Below are 13,049 nucleotides of genomic sequence, written 5' to 3'. Positions count from 1 at the left end.
TATCAGTGGAATAATCAGGGCCAATTTTATATAATACTGCCCGACAGACACCAAAAAATGTACACTGGAACTTACAAAACATGTTTTGTCACGAAAATGTTATTTAAAATTACGGACTTGTTTGTACGGATCTATATTTAGGTTCATCAACCCGGTTATTGTTTGTTTGTACGGTCATAGGCTTGGGGTATTTATCTGTTTGTCATAAAGACTGACTGATTAGTTTTTACTTGTTTTATTGTTGTTCTTCTTTAATCTGATACTAATACCATTTTTAGAATAACAATTTTTAGACCAACAAATCTGGGTAAAGAAAATATTTTCAGGTTCTCCAAATCATAACAAATATTTCAAAAATCACAGCACTTAAGTTGGTTTTAACACAAAAGTTAATTATTTCAAAAAATATTTTTCCAAGAGTGAACGGACCAAAAACGTGGATACAAAGACCATAAATATAAGCGTTTTTATTTCATTTTCATAATTTGATACCTTTAATGTAATTAATGCCTTTATCTTGTACACGTCCATTGAGGCTAGAACTTCAGTCAAATTAATAAGATAAATATTAACAATCATTAAGGCAATGTAATCAATTCACGTATCACACCTACTATCATTATTATTATTTCATTACCACCATTGAACAATTCAATATCAACAACATTCACTCGACCATAACCTTGCAAAACCTTCCCCTTGTCTGCTGCTACAGACATCAGGGAAACCATAAAAATGATGCATTACCACAAAACCACGATGGCTAATTTAATTATACACTTTCACTGTTTTATGCGTAGTTAGTGAATGAACAGCCAACCAAGCAACCAATCCTCTTCCCTTCCCCCTTCCACCAAACATTGCCAACATTCCACACTAGTGACTGACTAGTCTCCATCAACTTACCGTATTGTCATTGCAGCGTGTACAATCACATATGAAATTTTTTGTCATTTTCAGGAATATGCATCTGGTCAAATTGCTCCACAGTATTTTCGTATATGTGGTGGTCACCTCACCACCCTTGGGAATAAAACGTGCAGCACGTACCACAGCCATGCGTCCATTATCAAAATAATGGCTGGCATTGGGAGTGCATTCATGGTTCATGACTGCCGTCAGGGGAAATAAACCGCGCAGCAGTATCTCATGATCTCCCACCCGACAGGGTGCTTCAAAGGCATTCGTATTGAGTACACCTACCACCCGGAATAACTTGTCCATATAGGGTTTATCGGTGGTGGGAAACTTGCGAAAACATTGAGCCGCTTTGATGATTTCACCACGATAACATTTATCATCATTCGCCTGCATGGCCTGGACCAAGGCACGTTGATCGGGCTGGAGGAAGAAGACCCTTACTGCGGTTAGAATGCGCAAAGACATGGCATTCACGGGACAACAGTCATCCTCATCTGTTGTCTTTTGTAAATCTTTGGGTTGCCATCGCTGAAACAGCTCACATTCGTTACGGTGCTGCTCCGAATCACTGCATTTATCACAGACTGGTAGAGTGCATTTGTTTTTGCATAAAAAATCCTTGACCGCCAATAATTTATGACAACAGACACAAGTATTCAATATGGAGCCTTTGCGTGCCGTAGGTCCCACCACAAGAGCACGCTCGCGAAATATCAGCTCACCTTGTTGGATGTCGCGTGTGGCAAATACACCACGTCCGGCCATTGGTGATGGGCCTATTGTCCAGTTCGGCTCAGGGTCACGTAAATCCGCCAAATGCAGGTCAACGAGGCGAGCCAATTCAGCTGGTGTCGCCATTGTTGATGGCTAGCTGGCTGGATGGTTGCTTTACTTAAAACTTCGCCAGTGACAACAACTCCGGATGGCAAACTCACTCACTTGGTCACGAATAGCGTTGTCGTTGTTGATGGGCAATATGTTTGGAGGATAAAAAATCTCACACACATTTAGTACTGGTCATTTGTACGGATGTGTGTTTGCCAGTCGGCGTATGAGTAAGTGTGTGTGTGAAATGTTTGAAAATTTATATATTTTGCCGTTTTATGATTTTTTGTTTTGACCGTTCTCGTTTTTGCTCTTTTAAAGAGTGTACCGCACGACCCGAGTTGCAACAGATAACTAAGCGGCATAAATTTTTCTTCGACAATTGGCCTCTGGTTTCATCCGCACTAGCGTGTTGTTGTAGTTCTTCACAGCATCGGGAAAGGGTATTAGGAATTGGGACAATTGGAAATTAAAGGTTGTGAGCAGAGAAAATTATTCGTAAAATTGAAACTTTGACGAAAACATATTCTTAAAAATGCACGTCTGGTGGTGAATAAGTTGTTAATTATTTGAAAATTAAAATTTTAACAAATTTTAACAAATGTTAAAAAAATTCGATTATGCAAAAATATTTTGAAATTAAAATTGTTAAAAATATGTATTTAAAAATCAAATTCGTAAAAGGTACTTTAATATTTAAACTGTTTAAAAACTACAACATTTTTTCAATTATTTTGTTCAATTTTTCTAATATTTGCATGGTAAATTTTTATAAAAATCAATTAAACAATTATATTCATTAAAAGAAGACTTTAAAAATCATTATTTTGATATTCGAAAATTAAATATATTTTGAAAATCAAAATTCAAAGCCATGGGGTAATACTCTAGACTTAAAAACAATCAAAATTCACAATTTTTAAAAAATTTTGAATTTCAATTTAAAAAAATTATTGCAAAATATTGGAAAATTAAATATTTAAAAAATTCAAATTTATGCTAGATTATATCAATATTAATATTTAAAAATTAAACTTTTTATAAAATATTGAGAACTAATTAAAAAAAAATATTTTAAAACTCAGATACCAACAAAACTATTCAAACTAAAAAAATAAAATTAATATTTTTTTAATTTTTTTAAAAATTTTTAAATACTTTTTTTAGAAATATTTTTGAAAAAACAATTATTTTCTAAAATATAAAGAATATTTTTTTAAGAAAAAATAATTCAAATTAAAAAATATTTGGGAATTCGAATTTTTACAAAAGTATTTGAAAATTAAATACTTTAAAAAAAACATGAACATTTTGTAATATTAAAAGATGCAACATTTTTTATAACGCATCTCATTACTCAAAATATAAAAAAATAATGTATTCAAATTTTTAAATTTCAATTTAAAGAAATTAATATAATTACAACAAATTTTAAAATTCAAATATCTAAAAATATTAAAACTTGAAATTTAAAAAAAATATGAGAATTTTAAAATATTTACTTTTAGACAAATATCTTAAAATTACAGTTATTTATAAATTGTTAAGAATTTAATTTTTTAAAATTCTACCTATTTTTAAAGGTCTGTCATAATTCAAAAGTAATAAATGATATTCAAATTTAAAAATTTTAAATTTAAAAAAATTAATTTCATTGAAATATATTTTCCGAAAATTAAATTTTTTTGAGATACATATTAAACATTCTTAAAAAAATATTTGAGATTTTTTTTAAAATATATTTAAAAAATCAATTATGTACAAAAAATCACATTTTTTAAAAAGTATTTAAAATTGAAATTTTAAAAAAAATATTTGAATATTCAATTTAATTTTAAAAAAATATATGAAAATTCTCTTATTTTAAAAAGTATTTAAAAATTCAAATCTAAATTATATTTGAAAATTAAATTATTAAGGGATATTCAAATTTAAAAATTTTGAATTAAAAAATTGAATTTCATTGAAATATATTTTCCGAAAATTAAATTTTCTTGAGATACATATTTAACATTTTTAAAAAATATTTGAGATTATTTAAAATATATTTAAAAAATCAGATATATTCAAAAAATTCACATTTTTTTAAAAAAGCATTTGAAATTCAAACTTTAAAAAATATTTGAATATTCAATTTGTTTTTGAAAAATATATGAAAATTCCATTATTTTAAAAAGTATTAAAAAAATTCGCGTCTAAAATATATTTGAAAATTTAAAAATGTTTAATATATTTGAAAATTGAAATTTAAAAAACCATATTTGAATATTAAAATTTTTTAAATTAAATTTTTAAATATGTAAAAATTATTTTTTATCAAAATATTTGAAAATTCATTTTTTTTAAATTATTTGGAAATTCAGTTATAATTGTTTGAAAATTCAAAGATTTAAAAAAAAATATACAAGTTTGAATATTCCAATATTTTAAACAATATTCGATTAACAATTTGAAAATTCAGATTTTTACCAAATATTTTAACATTCAAAAATTAAACTTAATTATAAAATGTTAAGAATTTTTTTTTAAATTCTACCTTTAAAAATATTATGTCATAACAAAAGTATTAAGGGATATTCAAGTTTAACAAGTTTGAATTAAAAAAATTGAATTTCATTGAAATATATTTTCCGAAAATTAAATTTTTTTGAGATACATATTTAACATTCTGAGATTGAGATTTTTTAAAATATATTTAAAAAATCAATTATTTTCAAAAATGTTCTTTAAGTTGTTGGAGAAATTACAACAAAAATATTTTTTATAAAGGGATTTGACTTTTTATGTTTTATATTTTTGCCAAATATTATTTGAACATTCAAATATGTGAATAAAAATTGAATTTCATTGAAATATTTTTCTGTTTTTATACCCTACACCACAATGTGGAAAGGGTATTATAAGTTTGTTTTGGTAAAAATGCATCTAACACCGCGAAATATTCGTCGGAGACCCCCAATGTGGTATACCAATCTTCATATCTCGGCGAGATAAAGCGATTTTGAGATGTGTGTCCGTCCGTCCGTGTGTCCGTCTGTCCGTCTGTCCATTATAAATTGTAATCAAACTCCAGGCCGCAATTATGGACCGATCGTCACGAAATTTGGTATGGAGGTCGGTTTCACATCAGAATAGATCGCTATTTTAATTGGTGATGATCGTGAAATGTTTAGCGGATGAAATGGACCAAAAACATAATTTTTATCCGATTTTGTAGCTGCTCTGTAGGTCGCAATAATAGTCCGATCGCATTGAAATTTTAAATAAGGTAAGAGTATATGACAAAGAAGAAGCATGCAATTTGAGATGGCGATCACATAATATTTAGAGGGTTAAATGGACCACAACTTTTGTGTGAAAATTGTGAAAATTTTTAATATAATATTATAATATTTTTCCTGGAAGAGATATTCCGGGCAAGTAAGCTATACTTGGAAGAGGAACGCTTGACCTTTCCATTGATTTCAATTGTGTTGGTTTACATGATAAGATAACAGAGATACAGCCTAATAAACCCTGTTATTTGTTTGTAGTGTTATTATAAACACGCTAGAGTTCGCAATTATAGCTCAATAATCACGAAATTTTGCACGAGGTAACAGTTTAGGTAGAAGAAGATGCTTACAATTTTGGATGATGATCTGATATTATTTAGCGGGTGAAATGGACCATTACCTTTGTATAAAAAATACAAAAAAAAATATTTTTGGCCTATATTTTATTTCCTGGAGGGCATATGCCGGCAAAGTAGACTACATATGGAAATAGAACTACTGATCTTCCTCCTGAGGTAAATTGCAATCACTTGTCTGCTAGATAAAGGGCCTACTGCTTAATATATAATGTGTTTTGTGTAGAGAACCACATTTTCCTCGCATGCTACAAATTGTCCCCATCATGACAGAAGTCCAGTTTTTGCATCATTGCAAATTACGTGAAGCCATAGCGTATTAATTGTCCACTTGGACTTTTTATACATATATTGCAGCATGGGGTCGCTGCGCCACCTTTTTGTCAATGTCGCTACCGTTAAAGTTTTTTTGAAGTACTAATTTTGGTGGATGTACACTCACAACCAATTTTTGGGATAAATCGGATACAGCTAAACTTTTTACAACTCTAATCTGCAAAAATTTCAAAAACATTTTTCGCATTTTTTTTTTAATTTTTGCAGTAGGCGTTTCCGCTGTTCTAGTGGATGGATTTTCACTCTATGATTGACTTATATGATCCGGAACTAAAATATCGCGGGGTACCAGCACACTCAAAAGAATATTGTAAATACTCTACCCAAAAAATAGGTTTTTTAGAAAAAATATTGCACTAAATGTTGGCTTTAGCAGTAAATTACTGTGATGCGGTGTGGACTACATAGTCAATATACATATCAAATTATGGGCAATCGTACTTAAATCCTATTATTGGTTTTTTGAAATACCCGACGTGTTTTACCTATTCTTATTCATTTACGCGGTCATCAAGCAATAGTCATAGTTACTGATAAATTACAATAGTTCGCGTATTATAATAGTGCAAACCTTGGCTTCATGGAAACTAAATTTTTTGTCTTTCACTCTATATAAGTTTGTATCACAATGATATCACCATGAAAAGCATGGCAGAAGCGCACAATTTTTGGACGATAGATCTTCAATAATTTCACAGCATTTGTAGTGTTTAATAAATTGGAGGAGTTTCATTGTAACTGGGATATTTGTACTCCAAAAAGAAACCTGATGTTCAAAAAAAAAAAACTTCACAAACACGCCGTTCGTACTCGGCCATAAAGTGTAGGTCCCATATCATTGAACCAATATGAATCGGGGTGCACTCATTGATATGAGAGGAGAGAATTTGTTCCATAAAGGAATTTTGATTTGTTGAAATCTAATTCCCAGGGGTAGTGGTGTAGGGTATTACATGGTCGGCCCCGTCCGACTATAGCCTTTGCTTACTTGATTTTTTCCAAAATGCAACGCTTTTGAGGTACATGTATTTTAAATGTTTAAACATATTTGAAATTTTCATTTTTGTTTCAAAATCAATTATTTTCAAAAATATTCACAAATTTATATTTATACAAAATATAATTCTTATTAAAAAAAATTTTATTCAATAGTTGGAAAAATGGAAAATCTATTAAGAAATATTTGAAAATAATTGACCAATTATATGAAAATTAAAACATTTACCATTTATTTTAAAATTCAAATTTATACCAAATATTTGAAAATTAAAATAACTTACTTTTCTTGAAATTTTTTTCAAAATTCAACATTTTTAAAATTTAAAAAATTTAAACAAATATTCGAGGTTTTCTAAAACTAGTAAATTCAAATTAAAGACCATATTTGATAATTATTTTTTTCTGAAAAATATTTGAAACAATATTTTAAAAACACTTTTCTAAAAATTCTTTTTGTAATTCAATTAAATTTTTTAAGTACATGAAAATGTATTATTTTAAAAAATATTCGAAAGTTCACACTTTAAATTGAAAGTTCAAACTTTAATTTGAAAAATCTAAAATTATATTTTATTAAAAGCTATTTGAAAATTCAAATTTATACAAAATATTAAAATTTTTTTTTATACCATAATATTGTAAATTCAAATTTTTAACAAAATATTTGATATAAATGTTTTTTTAATTTTTTGAAAATCCAAAGTTTTAAAAAAATATTCAAATTTGAAAATTCGAATATTCTAAACCAGTATTAAAATTTTTACAAATTCGTCAAATTTTAAATTTTAATTGTTATTTTTAAAAATTGTAAAAACACAATTTTTACCATTTTTTGAAAATTCAAATATTTAAAAAATATGTGAAAATTAAAATTTTCAAAATTCATTTTTTTTTTTGCAAAATATTTAAAAAAAATAACAATAAATTTGTTTAAAATTATTTGATCATTAAACTACTTAAGTATTCTAAAATTAAAATATTATAAAAAATATTTGAAAATTTAAATATTTAAATGAAAAATAAAAATTGAAAAATGTTCAAAAAATTCACATTTTGTGAAACATATTTAAAACATTAAAGTGTCTGTATGTGTACAATATATTCCTCATAAAGATGGACACCTCAGAACACACAATATTTGCAATTTTATTTATTTTTGTGAAACTTTAAAAGTCAAATTCTTTTGAAAAAATCATCAAATATTTCAAGAAAAAAAATATTCGAAAATTAATTAAAAAAATATATATATGAAAATTAGAAATTAAAATTGAAATTTGTTAGTAATATTTAAAATATATTTTTTTTTAATTCTTTAAAAATCCAAACATTCATAAAAAATTAATTTAAAAAAATATATATATGAAAATTAGAAATTAAAATTGAAATTTGTTAGTAATATTTAAAATATTTTTTTTTAATTCTTTAAAAATCCAAACATTCATAAAATAACTAAAAAAGCATGTTTAACAAAATCTAAAAAAAAATTAGAATTCCTTCAAAAAAATAATTGGAAATTCTAATCTTTAAAAAAATTCGAATTTTAACAATATACAAATGCTTAAAAATTAAAAATGATACGAATAATTGAAAATTAACATTTTTTAAAATATTTGTCAATTCGATGTTCTAAAAAATATTTCACAATTAAAACTTTCAATAAATAAATAATTTAAAAATTAAAAATTTCACAAATATTAAATTTGTTTTTAATATTATTATTAGAACATGCATTTCTTAGTTATTTAAATGTAAAATTCTAATATTGCAAAAAATTCAAATTTAAAAAAAAAATATTTTAAAAATTATTTTTTTTTAATATATTTGAAAGTTGAAAATTTTGTACAGTATCTGGAAATTAGTTTTTTTAAAAACTGTTTTAAGATCCAAACTTTTATAAAATATTTAAATATTCGTTTTTTAACAAAACATTTAAATATTAAATTTTTTAATATTTGGGAATTCATTTGTTCTAATTATTTGGAAATTCTTATTTTCAAAATAAGTATTTGACAATTTCAGTTATTTACAAAATGTCGGAAAATTCAAAATTTCAAAAAACAAATTATTAGAAAATTAAAAAATTTATTAAAAACTAATATTGATAAAATTATTTGAAAACAAAATGTTTTAAATTATTTACAAATTAAAATATTTTAAAAATATTTGAAAATTTCAACTTTAAAAATATGAAAATTAATATACATATAAAAAAGAAAAATCCACTTTTTGTGAAAAATATTTAAAAAACCAATCCCACTACCCTGACCAGTGCCTGTATGTGTCGCAATATTTTCCTCATAAAGATGGACACAGCAGAACACACTCAACCGCGCACACACACATGGTCGAACATATCTACGCTCACCAATGTTTGAAAATATGCTTAAGCTTAAAAGTGCAGAAAATTACGCGTGAAAGGCCAGAGAAAAAAATGAAAATTACCACACAACAAGAAGAATAAAAAAACCAACAAAATAATTGGATGACAAAAATTCAACAACAACAATATCACAACAACAAAATACATGAATAAATAAATTTGTGTGTGGCTTTGTTGTTGTTGTTTAAAACCAAACAGACATCAACAGCTACCGGAGCGCAGAAACCAAATAATGACAAATTTTTTATATGATTTTTTGATTTTTCCTCTACGAAATATTCGAATACTTTGAAGACGTCAGCCAACATACATACATACATACATAGCTATTGAATCGACATGGTCACTCGCTCTCTGAACAACTGGCATGTTATTTATTGTCTCCGTCATTCAAGACCTGATAATATATTCGGCATATTTGTTTGTCTGAACGCCAAAGAACCCTTGCTTTTCATCTTGTTCGGATCTCGGCAATTTTGTTGAGATTTTCCCGCCAAATGGAAATTTTGTTTTCTGCTTTTGTGGTTTGTGTCAAGACTTAAAATCAATTAAAAATAAATTACACATTTGGAATGGTACAAATGCCATATGAAGGTAGATTTTGAACAACAATACTACAGGTGTAACAGAGCGGATGTTCGTGTCAGTTGGTGTATGTACATATGTGTGGCGATGCTCTATGGGAGGCTAAGTGCTTGAAAAGAAAATAAACTTCTGTGTCATTTTGAGTCAAGTGAAATAAACACATCGAATATTTATTTGGATTTTTGGTGGAGCAATTTTAAACGGAAAATATGTGTATTGAAATGCTTTTTGATTTGAAGTAAAATCCTACATGGGATGTGTCCGTTTAACATTTGAAATCCCTTTGGTATTTGAAATTATTCATCACTGTCATAATTTAAAGTGTATATTTGTATAATATTTCAATGACAAGATAATCAATTAACCCATTTTTTTCAAATACGTTTTTGGGACTGACATCAACAACAAACGTGAAGTTTTTAAAGAAAAAATTTCAATGCAAAAAAATCGAATTCCAATACCTGGATTCTTTTGATGATAACATTTTTCCACTGAAAAGAATTTCCCGTGAATTTACTTATGTTACATTACAAACGTAAGACCCCCTGTGTAGAACATCCAATGGTGCATTGCCCACAAATGTCAGGGATGTCAGATTTTATTCTACCTTAATCGCCAAATCAAATGTCAGAAATTGCAAAAAAAAACGCCAAACTGAAAATTTTCCACTTTATGTTAAAAGTAATACTGCATGTACATAGCTTTTTATACCCTCCACCATAGTATGGAGGGAGCGAGAAATCACCATATCTGACAACCCTGCATCATCACGTTGATTAATGTCTTGGTGTCATGGTCAATCTTTTTTGTCTCTGTTTTACATCTTTTAGCACTTAATCAAGGGTGTTAACTTGCAGTGAGAAAGAACAATGTGCGGCAACTTAATTTAAAAATATGCGTTTGTCCAACAGATGACAGAAACATTTATTTTACCTCACACATGTAAGAAACGAATAAAGCCTTCACAAAGATGGGTATGCATTTGTAGCAACGTCTGATGTTGCAACAATCAGAAAAATTGCAGAACTTGTGTATGTCACATGTACACATGCATATGTATGTCATGTTTGCGATTCTTTCGGCGTGTATAATTACCTTAATTTATTACCAAAATATTCAATTTCACCACTACCCAGCAAAAATTCGAATACGTTAGTCATTATGTAACCCATTACAAAGTAATGTAACCAAAAATAACTACATACTTATATTACTTCTTACTAACCCAGCAAACCAATCGTACCGACATCGTAAAGAAATCGGAAAAAAATCGGACTCTACGTCCGATGTCGGATCCGAAATCATACACTCTAATTATTTGTTGAAAATTGCAATAATTAACAAATTATAGAGCAATTTATAGAAAATAGCTATTTCAAACATAAATTATTGCAAAAAATTGGTTTTGCAACAGAATGTGCTTGAAATTAAACACAAACTGCTTAATTTTCATAAAGTGTTGCAAAAACTGTATTGCAACAGATCATGCCTAAAATTAAACACAATATGTAGTAAAATTACAACAAAAAATTTGCATAACTCCAAACAAATAAGAACAACACACAAAAACACGTGCCCGCGCTTTGTTGCTTGCCGTTCTTTGTATTGAGCAGACGTGGTAGTGGTGTAATATTGTTTTTTTTAATACATAAGTAATAGAATTTAAGTTAAGTTTTGTATAAACAAGTAAAAAATATAAGTCGGCCTTGCCGACAGCCCTCAGCCTATGTGAATTGCCTGGAAGCATGGACTTGCCCACGGCAAACATAATATCTCCGTAAAAAGGACCACAACAAACAGCATCGTTATACATTTCCAAAGGATCTTTGATCAGACCCTAAACTGCACTTAGACACACATGCTGAACATTTGTGGGCGAGGTACCCTAAAGAGGGGACCGATATGGGAGGTTTTAGAAGTAAATCTAAATTTGGACAAATTATTAGGAGATTCAACCTGTGGACCAAATTGGTTGACCGTTCAAAAGATATCGTGCCATTTTTTAATATTGGGGGGAAGTACCGGAAGTTGTGGACTGATATTGCCCATCTTCGAACTGAAACTAAGTTTAGACAAAATATGACGAAGGCCAAATTTTGGACCAAATCAGTTGATCAGTTCGAGAGTTACCGTTCTTTCCAGCCACTACATATTTTCCGAATATTTGTGGGGAAGGTACCGGAAGAAGTGGACCGATAAACCCATCTTCGAACTTAAACTATGTTTGGACAAACTATTACGAAGTCGAAATTTTAGGCCGAATCGGCACATCCGATCGAAAGTTATCTTGCGCTCCAAACACTACACACGGTGTCATAGGGTTTTTTTTTGCATCTTTCAGGCTATTTTCTCAGGAAGTATGGACTTGCCCTTGGTGAAACTTGTACCGTCGTATGGGGAGCAGTGAATACAAGATGTTAGAACAAAAATTAAAGCGATTCGAGAACAGGTCCTAAACTGAACTTTTCCGAAATTTTGTGTGGGAGACACCCGAAGGAGTGAACCGACTGAGTTCATATTGGAACTACAGCTAAGGCTGGTAGAAATTTAACGATTTGCAAAGTATGGACCAAATCGGTTACTCCCTTCAAGGGTTATCGTACGTACAAATTATCCGAACATTTTCGAACTTTTGTGAGCGAGGTACCGGAAGGAGTGGACCGATATAATCCATCTTCGAACTTAAACTAAGTTTGGACAAAATATTACGAAAGCCAAATTTTGGATCGAATCAATTGATCCGTTCGAGAGTTATCGTGCGCTCTAGCCAGCCAGAGAAACAGACGGACGGACATTGCTCAATCGACTCCAAATTGTCTGAAATACATTTCGTCCAAACATACTTGGGGTCTAAAGACTCTAAAACCATTATTTCGATGAGACACATTTTGCCCGTATGAAAGTGTATATCACGAATGTTGTCAAATATTTCATATTCCATTTCAAAAAAATGTAAAATTTTTTTTCCCGCTACATCAAAGATTTTTGGTATATAGGTTAAGAAAAAAATTCCCAGTACGAATCCGCTCGCGAGCCAGTTTTTTGTTGATGCGGATAAAAGTTATTGCGGTTTTATTTTCGTTTTAAAGAAAAAATTATTATAAAAACGCTAATTATTTTACCGCGAGCAATTGCTACTAAAAAGTTATCTGGAAGTGGCTTGAGCTAGTAGATTGCATAATATTTGTTAAATGTTACTCAGTACTCGCGAAATCTATATATATAAAAGAGCTTAGTGATGAGTGAGTGAGTGAGTGACTGAGTGACTGACAGATCATCGCCCAGACGAAACGGCTGAAGCTAGAAGCTTGAAATTTTGAGTGTGGGTTGCTGTTGGTGTGTAGGGGTGAGATAAGGCTGGGTTTTTGGAAA

General features: G+C 29.0%; 1 protein-coding gene across 4 annotated transcripts in view; it reads right to left on the bottom strand.

The window, feature by feature from the left end:
- Window positions 1-13,049, bottom strand: part of SmydA-8 (SET and MYND domain containing, arthropod-specific, member 8) — a 94,518-nt gene that overhangs the window by 31,541 nt on the left and 49,928 nt on the right. The window contains exon 1 of one of the 4 annotated variants that reach the window (XM_073977544.1): window positions 907-2,123. The exons of the other annotated variants lie outside the window; for them this stretch is intronic. Within the exon in view, the coding sequence (XP_073833645.1) occupies window positions 907-1,779 (873 nt within the window). The 5' untranslated portion in view covers window positions 1,780-2,123. Of the gene's footprint in view, window positions 1-906; window positions 2,124-13,049 lie in introns of those variants that run through there. 4 annotated transcript variants of the gene reach the window in all.

The sequence above is a fragment of the Musca autumnalis genome, unplaced genomic scaffold (assembly GCF_047663935.1).
Source record: "Musca autumnalis isolate F117 unplaced genomic scaffold, ASM4766393v1 scaffold_3, whole genome shotgun sequence".
Lineage (NCBI taxonomy): Eukaryota > Metazoa > Arthropoda > Insecta > Diptera > Muscidae > Musca > Musca autumnalis.
Note: the sequence above shows the minus strand (reverse complement) of the source record. Positions and strands in the feature narration are given on the sequence as shown.